This window comes from Hippoglossus stenolepis, chromosome 14, assembly GCF_022539355.2.
Source record: "Hippoglossus stenolepis isolate QCI-W04-F060 chromosome 14, HSTE1.2, whole genome shotgun sequence".
NCBI lineage: Eukaryota > Metazoa > Chordata > Actinopteri > Pleuronectiformes > Pleuronectidae > Hippoglossus > Hippoglossus stenolepis.
The window spans coordinates 17,433,915-17,450,758 of record NC_061496.1 but is presented as its reverse complement, the minus strand read 5'-3'; the positions used below and the strand labels follow the sequence as shown (position 1 = coordinate 17,450,758).

The 16,844-nt window shown below is 42.3% G+C and overlaps 1 protein-coding gene across 1 annotated transcript; it reads right to left on the bottom strand.

Annotated features, from left to right (window-relative positions):
* Positions 1-2,671: 2,671 nt before the first annotated feature.
* tmem59l (transmembrane protein 59-like) lies at positions 2,672-16,335 on the bottom strand. The gene is made up of 8 exons (XM_047342785.1): positions 15,994-16,335; positions 14,780-14,885; positions 13,835-13,929; positions 13,505-13,657; positions 6,275-6,380; positions 6,070-6,184; positions 5,325-5,442; positions 2,672-4,544 (listed from the first exon to the last, which is right to left on the bottom strand). Exons 1-8 carry the CDS (start codon positions 16,159-16,161, stop codon positions 4,386-4,388), a joined length of 1,020 nt encoding a protein of 339 aa, XP_047198741.1. The 5' UTR covers positions 16,162-16,335; the 3' UTR covers positions 2,672-4,385.
* Between the last annotated feature and the right edge of the window lie 509 nt (positions 16,336-16,844).

Sequence of the window (16,844 nt, the reverse complement as noted above, 5' to 3'; positions counted from 1 at the left end):
CAGTTTATCTTTCCCTGCGTCAACAGAGGAAGGCTGATTGTCCGAGACGGAGAAAGAAAGAAACAACAAGTCCCATTTCCATTAAATGAGTTGACGTGTCAGTGTGAAAAGTAAAATCTGTTCTTACTACTCCTTTTTATTTATTTATTCTTCCTCCATGCATTACATCCACACACAAATAAGGGATCTATTTTTATTCAGAACAAGGTCTCACACACAGATATATATATATATATATATATATATATATATAAATATACACACACACATGCACAAAACCCCCAACCTCCCTCTCATCAGTTTGTTATCATTGGGACCCCAGCTGCTGCTGCCAGACTCATTCAGTGCACAGAGCGAAGGCCAGCCTGGTCAAGTTACTGAAGTGGCACTACAGTGGGCAATTTTTCTCTCCTTACCTAAAGTGTGTGAATGTATAGCAGACAAGTCAGAGCTCTGATGCAGCCCACACCTCCTGTCAACAGGAAGCCAAAGACACACATCTGCACCTTTCACCCACACAGCAGCGTGACAAATTGACCCCGGTACAAGAAAACAAAATGAACAGTCTGCAGATTTGTTGTGTGTAATACTTATTATCTTCCATCCCCTGTCAAGAGACGCTGCAGTGTTAATGGAGCGTATCACTGCTGCCTTAACAGACCTGTGTGGATGGTGACTGGCAGCGCCGCCCTCTTCCACGCTGCACTTGCAGCTTATTTTATTTCCTGCCAAATCATCAGAGGGTAATGTAACGTAAGTCCTCTTGTTGCTTCTTCCCTTTGATTACGTGTCACCGCTGATGAGAAGGGAGGCATGTTTTGATATTTCCTTCTGTCTGTCGTTCCCACAGCCAACCGGCATGTTATGCTAATTGGACACATACACTGGAGGCTCCTTTGTGCTGCCTTTGTTTGGTGCTGTTTGATTATGAATTGGTGACATCCAGTCTGTTTTTGATGTATTGACAGAGAAGCCAAAGCAAATTTCCATCCATGTCTCTTTTTCTTTTCTTTTCTTAAAAACCTCTTTTTATCTACAAGCTCAGAAAGAATAATTTGTAATCTATCATATAACATGTTATTGGATTGATTTGTAAATTTAGAGATTGGAAACCTCAGCCTCTGAACTCCCTGGACCTTTCAGCCATAGAAGCAGCTGCAAATAATGATCATTTACCAGTGTTTACTCATAGATGTATCCATATATATATGATCATTGTTATGAATGTAAAAAGTCTCTTGCAACACTAGTAAATACATCTTGGTTTTGCCTGGCACTCTCAGGCTTCAAGTCCTTAATTTTCTAAGCCATATTAAAGATACTTAAAGGACCTACTGTATAAATCCAAACCATCTCATAGCCATTTTACAGTCAAATGACATTGTTTTTGTCATTCTTTCAGCTCCAAGACATTTTGCAATATTGCATATTTTCAGTATTTGCTAACCTAAAATGTGTCAATTTTTCATTTTTTCATGCTCGCACACACTCAAAGAGAGAACACTTGATAAACACGATTTATCAATCTGTTTTACTGAAGGGGGGTGTGTGTCAAAGGTTTGCTCCGGTATTTTTGTATATATAGTGTTTGGAACTTAATTATATTAACTAATTAATAAAGTGGAGACAGGAACAAATGACACAAGCACATCAAGTAACATTTAACTTCAAATATCACTTTATGATTGCCATGGTAAATGTAAGTAAGGCCAGTTAGGAAGCAGACACTGGTGAAAACTCAGTGTTAGACCTTCATTAAATGTTAGTATCTCCTGTAGGCGAGAACAGGGAAATGCTTCATTTATTCTCCCAAGAACATTTGCCTTCACTTGATGTTACTGCTCTCATCTGTCATGTTTGTTTTGTTTGGTCGCTTTTCATCTCTTTAGAAATAAACTTTGTGATTAATTTGTGCTGTAAATGCCGCCCATTCTTTATTCTTGACTTTCCGCAGGAAGTCTGTGATGGTCCAGCTGCAGTAAACAGCTTTCTCCACATGACTGTCCTTCTGTTCTTTGACTTTGGTAAAGAACACTTTATCTCAGTCACATTAGGGGAATCAAATTACATCAAATCTCTGATCTTCTCTGATGCATGTATACTATAAACATTGTAAAGTCACTCAGGTGAACTCAAGACTCAGCAGCTGTTGTGTTTAACACTTTGCAGGTACTACTACTACTACTACAATACATCACATAATACATTATAACCAAAACTCTGCTGCCACCTAGTGCACTGAACAGTTATTACACAAGAGGGAGGTCATTTTGGCAGAGAAAGAAATTCCTTGGTGAGATCTAAATAACATTTTTATTACAAGTGCTGCCACCAGTGCTTTTTAGAGATAAGTGTTTTTTCCAAAAGTATGTGGATGACTACATTCTATTGTCATCAAAAAGGAAACGTCTCTGTGCATAAAACAAAGTCCATAAAAAGAAGGTTTTGTAAGATGAATGAAGAGTTCAGGTCTTCATATACCTCCATTGGGTGTCCACATACTTTTGGCTATGTAGCAAGTTAATTAAGAAAGTCTTCAGTCTGCTGTTAACGTGGAGTTCGTTATTCTTCTACGTCATTTTTATTCTTGGAGGAAACAAAAAAGATTCCCTATAAGTCCTTTTTTGTATGTATTCTTGTGTGAGAAAAAAAAAAACACCCGCGTCTCTAATTTATTTACAATGAAAACACTTTATTCATTATGTCCTCAGTATCATTTCATTGAAAATGAACAGACCAGTAAAAAGGAAACAATACAATTTGAAAGTCATATATTCTATATACCTTCAGTTTGAATCAGCACAGATATTGATTGAATGGCTTTTTGATTTGAGAGTCCTTCCTGTAAATTTGTGAGCATATAATCATTCATCATTACACAGTCTATTCAATGGTTACGGTAAATATGACATGACACAAATAAAGAAAATCACACGTCTATAGTAGAAGTTGTACCATGCTGGCATGGCGGGCGGGTTAAGTATATAAACTATCGAAGCGTCACTTGCATGCACGGTTTATTGTCTACACAGCCTGGAATAAAAGAGCGTTACAGGACACAGAAAGCACTGAGAGGAAAACATAAACTCGTCTCTAAGACTGTGCAACTCTGCTCAATAACAAAGGTCTATCTTAAAAGCTTTGCATTACACGTTGTCACAGAGGCTATCCTTCAGTATGTGCTCCTAGGACATACAAAATAGTCAGCTATTAGAAAGCACATGGCACAGAGCATATAACAGCTAAGAACTCTAAGTGATATAAGAGCATTAACATGATAATCATATTAATAATAATAATAATAATAATACAGCAATAGGTGCAATCTCCCTTCTCTACGTGTCTCTTTCCACTCTGTGTTACAGTATATTTTACATACAGAGCAGTTACATGTCGTGATGAATTAACTGTACATGGCACTTCAGTAACACTATTTAACAAGTAACTCATGTCGATGACTCTGAATAAATAGAGAAGACAAAATAAATAAAAAGGTGTTGTTTTTGTCTCGTCTCGTCTCAGTTTGAATCCAGATCCAGCTGCAGTTCTGAAATTGTTACTTATAAATGAATGTGAGCTGTTTGCAGATGCACACACACACACACACACACACACACACACACACACACACACACACACACACACACACACACACACACACACACACAAAGATGAATAAGGTGATAAAAGTTGTGGTTTTAGTTTATTCAGCAAGTGCGTCTGTCTTTCTCTGAACTTTGAGAATGTGTTGCTCACCACAGAACTGTTTTCCGTTGTGTAACGAGCAAAAACATGATAAAAAAAAACATTTTTTAAAGACAACGTTATTAAATATCTCACAATGATGATAAAGTACTGTAGCTCAACTGTGAGCTACAGTATCTGCAGCATCCCGGAGTGCTCACCTGTAATTTATCCCCCTTTCCTCTCACTTCCTACTAATTTTCTTTGCTCTCCGTAATCCATTAATTCACATAAACTCCCTGTGAGAATGAGGAAAATTGAATCTAAAATTAATCTTTGTGTTTGTCTTCTCTCGTTCACACCAGACATGAAAAATTAGAGATGAAGCTCTCAGCTGTAATCTGTCCTCTCTACTCATCTCCAGCGAGACAAGAGCACTGTCTTATCAATAAGCAATAAGCAGGCAGGATCATTTGAGGATGGACATATTTTTACTGTACAAGGAAATGAAATGACAGGCGTAGCTAAGTGAAAACCGTCTGATCAACACAAGCTAGATGTTTCAGTAAGATAAATTCAAAAGACAGTAGGTAGGGTGCCATGCTGTTAAAAATATGTTTTTAAAAATTCTGCTGATGGGCCACAGACTTTTAGACATGGTTACCCTGGGGGGGTGGAGAGAGCTCTCCCATTGCTCCTTTCTAAACACATGTTTTGTCGAGATCAACTTTCACCGGCAGCGGCCCCGCCTCCTGGCTGTCATCCGACTGTTTCACGGTGACAGCGATCACGGGAGTCAGGTGGTACGGGTTGACTTTGTGGGCATTGTCCAGAAACTCTTTATCTCCGTTGATGCTCAGCTGGAGGGACACGAAAAGACAGAACGCGTGAGGACAGTGAGGAATCCTGCAGTGCCTTACCGCACCATGTCTCGACTTATGAGCTCACTGAGATTTAGCTGCGTGAAAGAATTACAGAGTCAGCTTTAAGCCTTTACATGGTTTCATAAAGTGACAGTCCTTGGAGTGATTTTATGAAGATGCTCTGATAACCCAGTGTCTTTGAAGAGATTACAAAGGACTGATGGGAGCAGGCATCACGGAGGGGGTTCAGTGATTTGTCATGGATCCTTGTGAACTGCTGCTGCTGCTGGTTTGTGCTGCATAAACTACGAAAAGGTCTAGAATACTGCAAAAAGACAGTAACCGACTACAGTGATGTGCAGCAGAGCTCCCAGACGTGCAAGTTTTTTTAAGCTGCAGCCTATAGAACAACATTTACACTGGGTAAATGCAGGCTGCATAACTATGGTTTGACAATGCACATCAGTCGAATTAGAGACTGCAGAAGACAAATACCTTTGACTGACTGTAAAAGGATTTAATCAACTGAGGTGAAATGACATAACACATGAATGAGAGATGCCGGTGAGAATCAGACACCTCGGCTAAAATAAGACATGAAAATATCCCAAAGCATGAGAGCACACAGACACAGACTTAAACAGTAACAGTAATTCACGGTTCACAGCATGTTTATACCTGATCCGAAGAAATTTGCATTTGAAACATTGAGCTCATTAAGTCTCTGCTTCTGGCTTGTGTGCATGTGTGTTTATCTGTGTGTGTGTGTGTGTGTACCTGCGTCTTGATGTGCTGCTCTGGTGCGGTGACGAGGCTGGCACAGCTGAGCCATAACATGACCATGATGGACAGGAAGAGACAGGCCGCTAAAATCCACCGAGGAAGACCCGAACGTCTGGAGAACCGAGGTGTGGGATACAGGAGGGGGAAAAGGTTAGGGAAGGAGAAGAAGGAGGGGAGGAGGGACAGAGAATCATCACTGCATCAAGTACAAGCTTCATTTTTTCTACAGTCCAGTTAATCAGCTTTTATACACACAAATACCACAGAGTTCCTTCGTGAATATCAGGTGTAATTTTGCATTTATCAGTCACACATGAGATGTATGAAGTCTCAAAAAGACCATTTTCATACTGAACAGCCTTAAAGGAACTTTATGTGGAAAACACTAGTTCTGTCATTTATCTTTCATTCTCTGTAAAGAAAGTTAAATTGTACAACAAGTCAAAGAAACACAATGGTAAGAGTTATACTGCAGTGTAAAAAACTGAACAGAACTGAGTGTCAGCAGATCTGCAGTTTTCTGGGTGTTTGCTCCAGATACAGTATGTGGAGCACATAAAGTCAATGCTCCATCTCCATGTTTAGTTTTGACTCTGTCAACAGAAAGCAGACCCGTCCCAGACTTCCTGAGGGGCCCGATGGTTTGAAACGTAGCAGCAGATCAGTATTTTGCATTCTAACTATTGTAGAGCAGCAACAACAAAAACCAAAAGCAGGGTAACCTCCAGCTGCAGCTCACCTTGACATGCAGCCGAGGAAGTCGTGCTCAGCTGTGGGGTCGTCTGTGTGCTGCACAGGGTGCTTCCCTTTACCTCCTGCTTTGGATGTTCCCTTCTCTCCATGTCCCCTCACGCCTGCAACACCACACGTTGACAAACAGAGATTTCAGTTGAAGCGACTTACACAAGCTCCTATATAAACTCTAATAACTGTTATGTTCTCACCATGAGGTCTCTGGGTGTGAGAGTGGACCTGAGGCCAGGGTTTGTCCGCCACGTTGGATCGAGGAGCCTGCAGCTCGGGCAGAGAGTACTCCATCTCCGGCTGGCTCTGAGGAGGAAAACACACTCAGCCGTCATGGCAGCAAATTCACCACCGTGATTCACCAGCAGAACTGACAGGAAGGAGTCAGAGGAGCTGCGACTAAAAATAGTTGTAGCCGAGAAGTGAAAGAAAAAAGAAAAGCGAGAAGCAGCAACAGGAGATGAGTCAAATACAAGAAATGTCAGGAGATTTAAACTTTAAAAGAGTTTGACATTTTGTGTGTGTTCGTTTTCTCGCTGAGATGTTGATTAGAAGTGGAACAAAGCCGTTCTGTCTGTGCATTAACAATGGAGCCAGAGCCTGAGGCTGTTAGCCTAGCTTAGCATAAAGAGGTAGGTGGATTTTAATATCGTCCATCACCTTTAGACAAAGCCAGGCCAGCTGTTTCCCCCTGCTTTCAGGTTTTATGCTAAGCTAAGCTAAGCTAACCAGCTGCTCTATAGCTTCACATAGATATGAGAGTGGGGTCTTCTCAACTCTCAGTGACAAAGCAATAAATCTTATTTCTCAAAAATTTCAAACTATTTCTTTCACACTATATTACTATTATAAAAATGTAGACATTTGATTGTTTTTAAATTAAACATTAAATCACCTACCATTGCAGTCAATGTGGATTTATCATTTTTGTATAATTTTTGTATCAAATTGTGGCCCCTAGAGGCCACAACTTACAAAGAGTGTTGTAACTGTTGACCCCCCCTATTTCGCACACTGGAATCCTCCACCCCTGATTACATTAATGTCTGAACTAAAACAGGAGAACAAGATAACTCAAGGCCAAGTAAAGTATTCACCCTGTATTGTTTATTAATTTTGGATCATAATCACATTCAGCCAAATATGTACGACCTCTGAGCTGATAGTGAATCAGATTTTTACTCAAGGACGTCTCGGCCTTATAAGACAGGATCTGAATTGTCCTGATGATGAACAGTCTGAAAACTAAAAACAACACTCTGCCTGCTGCACAACACATCAAGGTGAGGCAGCCGAATTGTAGAATTATGAACAGGGGAGTTTTTTACTCATAGAAGGGCATGAAAATAGGGATTTATAAGTATATTGAAATACATTTTGTTTTTAAATATATATCCAGGATCATATTGTGAACACTAGCAAAACCTAATTGTGATTTCATCCAATTTGGAGCCTGATGATGAAACGTGTCCAATATGTCTGGGTGTTTCTCACAATATGTTTCTCACCCACACAAAACTGTTGGGGACAGCACTTCTGAAACAATGATTTAAAGCAACTGTACACACACACACAATCACACACACACACACACACACACACACACACACACACACACACACACACACACACACACACACACACACACACACACACACACACACACACACACACACACACAGAGCTTGCTGTCAGTGTTTGCACTGTTGTTTCATTATGTGCGCAGTGTTCCTGGTTCCCCTGGAGAACTCATTAAAAGAGGATTTGGTTCCCCACTGCTGACCCTCCTTCCAATACAACAGCAGCTGTAGTTGGATGTAACGATACTATTGCTGGCCTCAGCAACAACACACACACACACACACACACACACACACACACACACACACACACACACACACACACACACACACACACACACACACACACACACACACACACACAAGTCGTGTCGACCTCCCAGTGTTTATTGATTTGGACATTTAACCAGATCAATGAACTTTTTGCTGTGTCATACATTATAATGTGAGACAAGCAAAATTCAGTTTATTGGTTCTCATTTCTTAATCTATAAAATGATTGATCTCTTTCCTACTAAGTGATTTTAATCACTTCTCCAGAGGAACAGAACACTGAGGCATGTTTTTGACGCTGCCTGTGACACCGTTTTCTTCCTGAAACACTTGAAATCCTCCAAACGTTTGTTGTTGAGGTTATTTCAGAGCCAAGTTTGTTACACCTCGCGATCAATGCTTTCTGACAAAGTGCATCGAAACCAGATGTGTTTTTTTATTAGTGTAAAGTCTGGGGAAAGGCGAGGAGAGATGTGAGACAGATAATTCTCATTGGCTGCAGACTGCAGAGATCTAACCATCAGAATGAGTGGGGCCTGATCTGCATCTGTCATGCATTATGAGAGGGAGGGCAAAAGGTGCTCTTGTTAACAGAGAGAGAGAGAGAGAGAGAGAGAGAGAGAGAGAGAGAGAGAGAGAGAGAGAAAGAGAGAGAGAGAGAGAAGAAAGAAAGAATGGAGAGAGAGCGAATGAAAGAGGGGTTTGAGAGTTCAGACACATGACAGCCATAAAGAGACGGAGGGTTTCAGGCAGAGGCGAGGTGAACACAGTTAGACAGAAATGTCCTTCTCGTATTTGGTTTGATTTTAGAACAAGGAATTTTGCTGTTTTTGAAAAGAGTAAAGTGATTTAACAAATCCATGTAAACATGTGGAGGAAAATAACTTTTTCACTTGGATGATGTGGGTTTAAATTTAGGAAATAATGTGGAGTCAATTGAACTAATGGAGTTGAGAATAAATTACATTCAGTCATGTTCAATCAAGTGAGTGTTCCACACTCCAGTTCAGAAGGTGGCGGTAACGCACCTAAAAGTTGTTTGCCAACCACCATAAAAAAACTGAAGAGGAATCTCTAAGTTTCTGTGAGATTCCAAGTCTTTGGAATCACCACTGTGAAATCGTTTCTTACAAACAACAAGTGTGTGGTCTACGTTCTGGCCAAATCATCCAGTGTGTTTGTTCTGAAGATTATAAGATAAAAAAATGTTTTTTGTCATTATGTCTGTCGTCTCCCACATATTTAAAATTGGTCAATGGTTGAAAATCCTCGTTATTACGTGTTAAAAACAAGATTGGTCGCTGGACTGACTTGGGATTGGTCAGGCGGCGGTATCGGTAGGGCCTCAATTATACAATGTAGTTACTTACACTGTACACTGTGTAGTATGGTAAGCTAAATTCTTCATCCCTGTTTTACATTTTCAACTCTTCAAAGTATTTTAACTGTTTTTTTAATACAAATTCAAGCTAGCAATTCAGATTAGTTTCAGCAGAAACTGTCTTCTCTCATACTTAAGTCACTTCAGAAGCTTGTGCGTGGGTGAGTAAACAAAGCTGGGAACATACAGTGACTTCTGTTTCAGTGTTAGCATCATAAGTCAAAGTCACGCTTCCTTCAAACACTGTTATATCACCGGTTCCCTCTGTTCCTTTCAGGAGGGTTTTTTGAAATGCATTCAGGGAGAATGACTAATGTAATTGTCAAGATGAAATGGGGTGGGGCCTTCTCTCTCTCTCTCTCTCTGTACTGAGCCTTACAACAAGTCCAATTTGTTCTGCAGGCCAGCTCGCTAACTCAAGAAGGAGGAAATCTTTAATCGACTCAGTTTTGTCCCAAACAGCCTCTGAGTGTCGCGCAGTGAGGCTGTTTGGTCAGTGAATGATTTGTTATAATCACAAGCAGGCGGTGAGAGGGGAATAACAGAGGTGGAGGGTGGTGCTTTACCAGTAGCTCTGTTTTTCTTCAACGGGGTGTAACCACATTCAGGGACACTCTTATGATTCGCACTCACTGGGCATTCACATGCTCCAGAAGGTCCGATTTCGGTGTGTTTATGTGATTTCACACAACATCTTGACACCTCGCTCCAATTTTAACATTATAACAAGGACCAAAGAAATAAAATCGGTGTGAAAGCCATACAAATAACTGAATTACTTATCATAAAAACGACTGTATTGGCTAAAAGGTCTGATGTTGGGCGGTTGTGAGGGATAGACATGCAGTTTGACACAAGTGTAACATTTACAAATAGACATTAAAAGCTACTATTTAGAGCTGACTTTCCGAGTTGTAGTTCCACGTTGAGGTGGCGTTCAGGTAAATTCTGCCAGTGAGGAACTTTCCAATTATTCCGACACTTGGATGCACAATACTTACTGCCACTGATCGGTTACTGGTAGCTTCCTGATTGGTTTGGATGATACTCGAGGCTGCACACTACGCTCACCGCTTGAGCTCATAGAAAGTACACTCATGACCACAGAGACGGATGTACATAGACAGTCAGCTTATTATGGATATCCACATAATTCCTATTGCATGCACCGTTGGCCTGTTTATCTGCTGCTCCTCAACTAAGCTGGACTTTTTCTGCTGTTTCAACCCTCGCAGAGACAATCTGTCAAGTCGGTGGCGGTTTGCCAGCTGCCCACTAAACACAGGCCTGATAGTCTTTTCACAGCCCCGTGGAGCCTGGCTTCCGCTCGCCGCTACAGCCGGCACGTCACGGCCGTGAAGAGCAAAACATCCATCACCGAGGTCCGACAGAAACGTTGGCACTTTCATGTTCTGTGGCTTCTGCCTTTGGTGGAACCTCACAGGCCATAACGCACACGTTTCTTACACGTATTAGTGAATTTGAGCATATATAAGAGTCCTCTGTTACACAGAAGCACTTCTGTTTGGGTGAGGGTGCTTAAAATACTATCATTTTCAATTGAACCCTCTAATTATGCAGCTAAAGATGCCATCAAAGTCCCATTATCCGAACGGGAAAACCCCTGAAAGAGACGCAAGTTTCTGACAAGTGTTTGAAATTCGGAGGACACGACTGGATACTGTGGTGGTTAGAGAGACAGAATCTTATTATAGCTTTAATATATAGGTGGCTATACTGCATTGACTTTGGCAGTGTGTTTTTAAGTTTGACAGGAAAGAACTCTCCAAGTTCATACCCCAGCCAAGGCCCTTATGAATCCACATTTAAATTCTCTGCATCCAGTTTTTTAATTTCGACTCCCACACTCAATCACACCTCTAAACATGCCAGATTTTGATCATCAATATCCATGGATTACCCTCTAAAAAATCAATGCCCTATCTTGCAAATTTAATGGATTCTTCTTCCCGTCAGCATCCTTCCACCAGGTTTTTCGTGATAACCCGTCCAGTAGTTTTGGCACAACTCTGATAACTTAAAGGGGACATAGCATGCCCATTTTACCACAAGTTGATATGGTTCCTTGGGGTCTTAATGAAATGTCTGTAACATACTTTGGTCAAAATACCACAAGGATCATTTCAAACAGCACCCTTTTTAACCTGTCTAAAACAGCCCTCCACAGAGTGACCTGTTTTGAGTGCCGGTTCCTTTAAATGCTAATGAGCCAGCTCCCCCCTCCCCCCTCTCCCCCCATGATTTTAAACGATATAAATTACATATTTTATATGATATAAATTATCAAATATGCATCCCATACTTTGTATTCCCCTTCTGTTGTCCTGGAGTTTTAATTTTCCCAATCACATCATTAAGACCATGTAGGGAGACTTCCAGTGCCTTGTTACGACACAAAACCCAGGAAGCTCAATCGAGTCGCTCAAGCATGACGTTTCTGACTTAGAGGAACTATAACAAAACGCGCAAGTGTTTTTTTCCCAGAGTTTTTGGGTTGGTAGACATGCCAGATACCCACATTAACCTGTAGAAGCACTAACAAAGTGGAATTTGCATGCTATGTCCCCTTTAACAGACAAACCAATTAACGCAGAAGAAATCATAACCTCCTTGGCTTTGTTAATAAGACATCCTGCCAACCCACCAACAACCAAACAGCACTTCCACTGCAGGTGGACAGCATCCACGCACGAGTCCGTCACGCCGCCCTCAGAAATAACTTTATTCCTTAGCACAGTCCGCTCTCTGTTAAATCTTGCAGTGAGTTTCTGTCCTGAGGCAAGTTCAACACAGCTTGCCCTGCTGCTTATCAAATATGCATGGTGCTGAGGGCGGTGACATAATTTAAAAGGACATTTATAAACAATTAAAGTGCTGGGAAGAAGAAGAAATTTAGCAGGGCTCTAAATCCAACCACCTTCTCCCTCCCTCACCCCTGCTGCGTGCCCCCTGCTCACTCGACCGTCACAGATATACGGCCACAGAAATGGACTGTGAGATGTTTTGGCAGCGGACCAGGCTCTACGGCATCGTATAGCACAGGATATATTTTACACTCCTAACAGGAAGCGAAGGTCGACTCAACCAATAAGCTATTAAGGTCCACTAGCTTGCTTTTAACCCCCAATTGAAAACATATGATGTGAGAAAGCTTTGTAGAGATTCTTTTTTATGATTATGTGCCATCATGTCTCAGTGGAGCATTTATACTGTACGAGGACGTTGCAGCGATCGAGTCTCTGTGCACTTATACACTCAGCGGGATCGGACTGTGTTGTCAGTGCAGATGTTCAATAGGATGAGAGGGAAACTCTGCAGTGCAGCAGCTTAAATAAACAGGTCTCTATGTGGGTTTGCCACACCATATGTTTTTCACATCTGCAAAGGAGGTTGTTTTCACTCCTGTCTGTTTGTTTGTAAGCAAGATTTCGAAAAAAACGACTTGACGGATCACCAAGAAATTTGGTGGAAGGATGCAGCATGGGTCAGGAACCCTTTCAAATTTTGGTGCAGATCCAGGAATTTTTAACACTCTCTTTAACATTGTGAGCTAGGGAGCTTTTTTTAAAATATTATCAATTGTTTTTATTTTCACTGATTTTCCAGAGAATAATTAATGGGGTTTTGATGAAAAAAACAACATATTTAGGGAACTGATATCTATAAGTGTGCAATTTGCTCTACTGATGCCATTCTAGTTATTCTCATTAATGCAACACAATACAAGGAAAGCAGAGAAGTACGTATATTTATACCATTTAATCAGACTTATTCTGTGTCTCTACTTATCCAATGAAAATGTTAAGGATGAACTTAAGATTCGACCAATGCAGAAAGAGGACTGACTTTGATTTCTCTTAATATCTTCAAGTTGGCTTTGTTGCTATGTTTCAGCCATGGGAAGCATTGCCGCTAAATATATAGCCTGCTGTTGCTACTACTGCTAGGGAAAGAAAAAAAGAGGAATTTAGGAGCTAATTTTTGGTTAAAACCCAATCAGGTTATATGAATATGAATATATCAACAGTGCAGCAAAACCTTTTGCAGAAAATAACTTAATTTATCTTTGAATGTTTAACCATGACACATGAGAGATAAATACTTTTTTGGAAAACAAAAAAAAGTCACAGCTCAAAATGCAAAGCCCGTCAGTCCAGGACAAAGTCTGTACTTACCTGGAAAACCACCACCTTGCCATCGTCAGCCTGCAGGTAGAAGGTCCAGGTGGAGGAGATGAAGCTCTGAGCAGAGCTGACGATCTCGTTGCACCAACTGGACACGGCCTCCATCACGGAGGGGGGCTTCGGGCGGAGAGTCATGGCCTTCAGCTGCAGAGAGAAGAGAGAGCAGGACACTCTGTTAAGAGGGAAATGATTTTCTTTGTGTATAACCTTCAGATAGTGTGCACACTTGTATCCTTAGTAGTGATATAAGCACTCAAACAACTTAGATCTTTTAGCTGCAGTTAGTGTGTGTGTCACTGACTGCAGAGTGGCCTTCCTCACCTTCCTCCTCTTGATCTCAGGTTCAGAGGGTTGGCTGGCACAGCCGGTGCTGCAGGCCTCCTGCTCCAGGAGCTTAATGTATGCCTCCTGGCACGCTGCGGAGATGCAAAAGACGAGGCATGATGGTAAGAAAGTTGGAGAAGAGGAGGAGTGAGCAATACAGTCAGTTGGGCAGGAGACAAGAGGAAATGCAGGTACGAGCTGTTTATCCGAGAGGAAAGATAAAGATGCACATGAGACGCATCAGTTGGCTCCTGCGGAGACGTTTCACTCCACGTTGCTGTTATTGAAACAGGGGGCAGCTGTCTGGGCAGCAAATCACACCATTGATTTCCAATATGGCAGCTCAAACAGGGTGAACAGCCTCAAAGAGCTGAGAAAATATCCACTGGGGCTACAGTTACAAGTTTCCAAGTTGCACATAAGATCAAGGTTAAAATTCATGACTGACTTTTTACAGTCATTATGCAGAGCAGCGCTGGAACCAACTTCCTGATGGTCTTAGATTGAAAACCTTTGTGTGTTAAGTGCCTTTAACTAAACTAGGTCTTACACTATTGTATTTTATTCTATTTTCACATTATTATTTTACCCATTTCTATCTAATTCATTTGTATTCTTTTTCTCTTTCAGCATATGTTCAAATTTTTATACAGATGTATCCTTTTTATTTCCTTTATCTTTTTTGTTTTACTCTTTAAAATCACTTATATTGCTTCTTTTTTTGTTTTTACTCTGGGTTGTGTTTAATGTCCCTGTACAGCACTTTCAATCCACCTCTGTATATGAAATGTGTTTTATAAATAAAACTGCCTTGCCTTTTAAATTTTACGAGGATTCCGTCCTGTCATTCATTTTGACACCACTTATACAGACCAAGGCCTCAGCTGAGAGCACCAGCCTCATCCAAGCAGCTCGACACCCAGGGTCGACAGACTGACTCACCTCCCTGACACTCCTCCCTGCTGGTGTTGAAGCCGGCGTTGCCGTTGACGAACTGGCAGATGGAGTAGAGGCGACAGCCACGGTAACAGGCGTTCATTATGGAGTCCTGTAGCAGCCAGAAAGAGGGGTGCAAAAATTAGAAATGTCTCCTGCACTCTGGGATAAACTCCAGATAACCTTGATGGGGTTGGATGACAGAGACGGGCTGTGGCGTCACTTAATGACACAGAGCAGCTGCTTTATTGCAGCCTGTCACCAACAGCTGATAAGAAGCTTTCAGTCACTGTTGAGGAAACCCAGTGATGAGCAGCCACTTGTATAAAACAGGGGAAATGAGGTGGTGAGCGAGAAGGGAGAAGGGAGGGTGCACATTACTGCTTTATCTTGTCACAATGACTTCAAAGTGGAGAAACAGCGCCCCCTGGTGACCTCTCAGAGAACAGGAGAGACAAAGAGAAGCCCTGACCGTGAATGGTTTATTACAGCCTCGTCTGTCATCATCTTTACTGCGTTTCCCTGTTTGCTCACAGGCAGCAGAGATGTGTGTTTATCCTCAAACCATGAGGCAGCACCTTATACTTAGAAAGTGACTGTATAATCTACATGTTTCCGGTAGGATGACCCTGAGCTGTTAGTGCACAACAGCACCTGCAGGATGTGTTGAACCGCACCTGAAGACAGCGATGGAGGATGAGGAGGATGAAGAGGTGGTAGGAAGCAAAACATGCGCCACTGGAAATCAGAGCATTGGACATAGAAACGTAGAGCGATGCATGAACTGCCGCCCTGCTCCCGGTGCAGTGTGGCCTGGTGTGAGCAGGAGGCTGCGGTGCAAACTGTCAATAACCCCCGCATCACGTCTGGCCTGCTACATCTTGTAATTGCGGTTTATGTTGCTGGCGCAGTTTGATGCACGCGCCTCTCGCTATGCGCTCGAATGCAGATCACTTCTTGGACGAGTCTTTGAGGCGCAGAAGAAATGATGCTGCATCCATTTTCCCTCGGCCTGACTGGGAGCTGTAGCATCCCGGAGGCTGCAGCGGAAGGGGGGGAAAAGCCCGGAGCCAGCGTGTGGTACCTGCCATTGCGCACACAAATAAACGCATCATTTCTCTAGGAAAGAAGCGGATTTTAGACGCTCACCGCGGTGCGTTTATCCTCCACGGAGGCGGATAACCACGCGCTCCCTGCAGCGACGCACGGGAATAACTTACTTTAGCGGGGCTTTTGTTTTTGATGGTGAGCTGGCATTGCTTTTTGCAGTAGCTGATGTCGCCCAGCTGGTTGTCGAAAAGATCCGAGGACGCCGCCGCCGCCGCCGCCGCGAGGAGCACCGAGAGCAGCGCCGAGAAGCCGCACATCCTGCCGCCGAGCCGGAGCATCTGGAAGCCGGGAGAGAGGTGGAGGAGGAGCCGGTGAGAGTCGCTGCTGGTGCGGAGGAAGATGCTGCTGCTGCTGCTGCTGCTGCTGCCTCAGCCCCGGTCCTGTCTGCTCCACTGCTCGCATCTGCTCATGGCGTCACGCGCATCATCACCATCATGCACGCGCACCCCTCACACCCGCGCGCACACACACACAAACCTGCAGTGCATAATGTGGCAGCGATGGCATTCATAAAAAAAAGGCTGCAGATGAATTGTGGAGAAGATGGAGACACAGAGCAAGTGATCAGTTTGATCAGACATGGATAGATGATCCATAATCGATGTGACAGATATCAGGTGATGAAGATCCTGCTGCAACACAAGGGGGCCACAACACCAGCAGGGTGTATCAGCTGAGGACAAAGAACCAACAACTGTAAAAAAAATATATTTTACTTTAGTGGGAAATAAAGAAAGCTATTGTCAGTGTCTTGTGGTGAATGTTCAAACTCTACTTAGAAAAGTGCAAAACAATAAATAAATGTTAATATTACAGGTGTATTATCTATATATTGTATATACCAATAGGAAACAGAATGGCGCTCAGTAGACTGTTTACCTCCATCAAGGCCCAACAAAGTATGTGCACCAAATTGCACATACTTATAAACATCAGTCCTGGATATATGCCTGATTTTTTT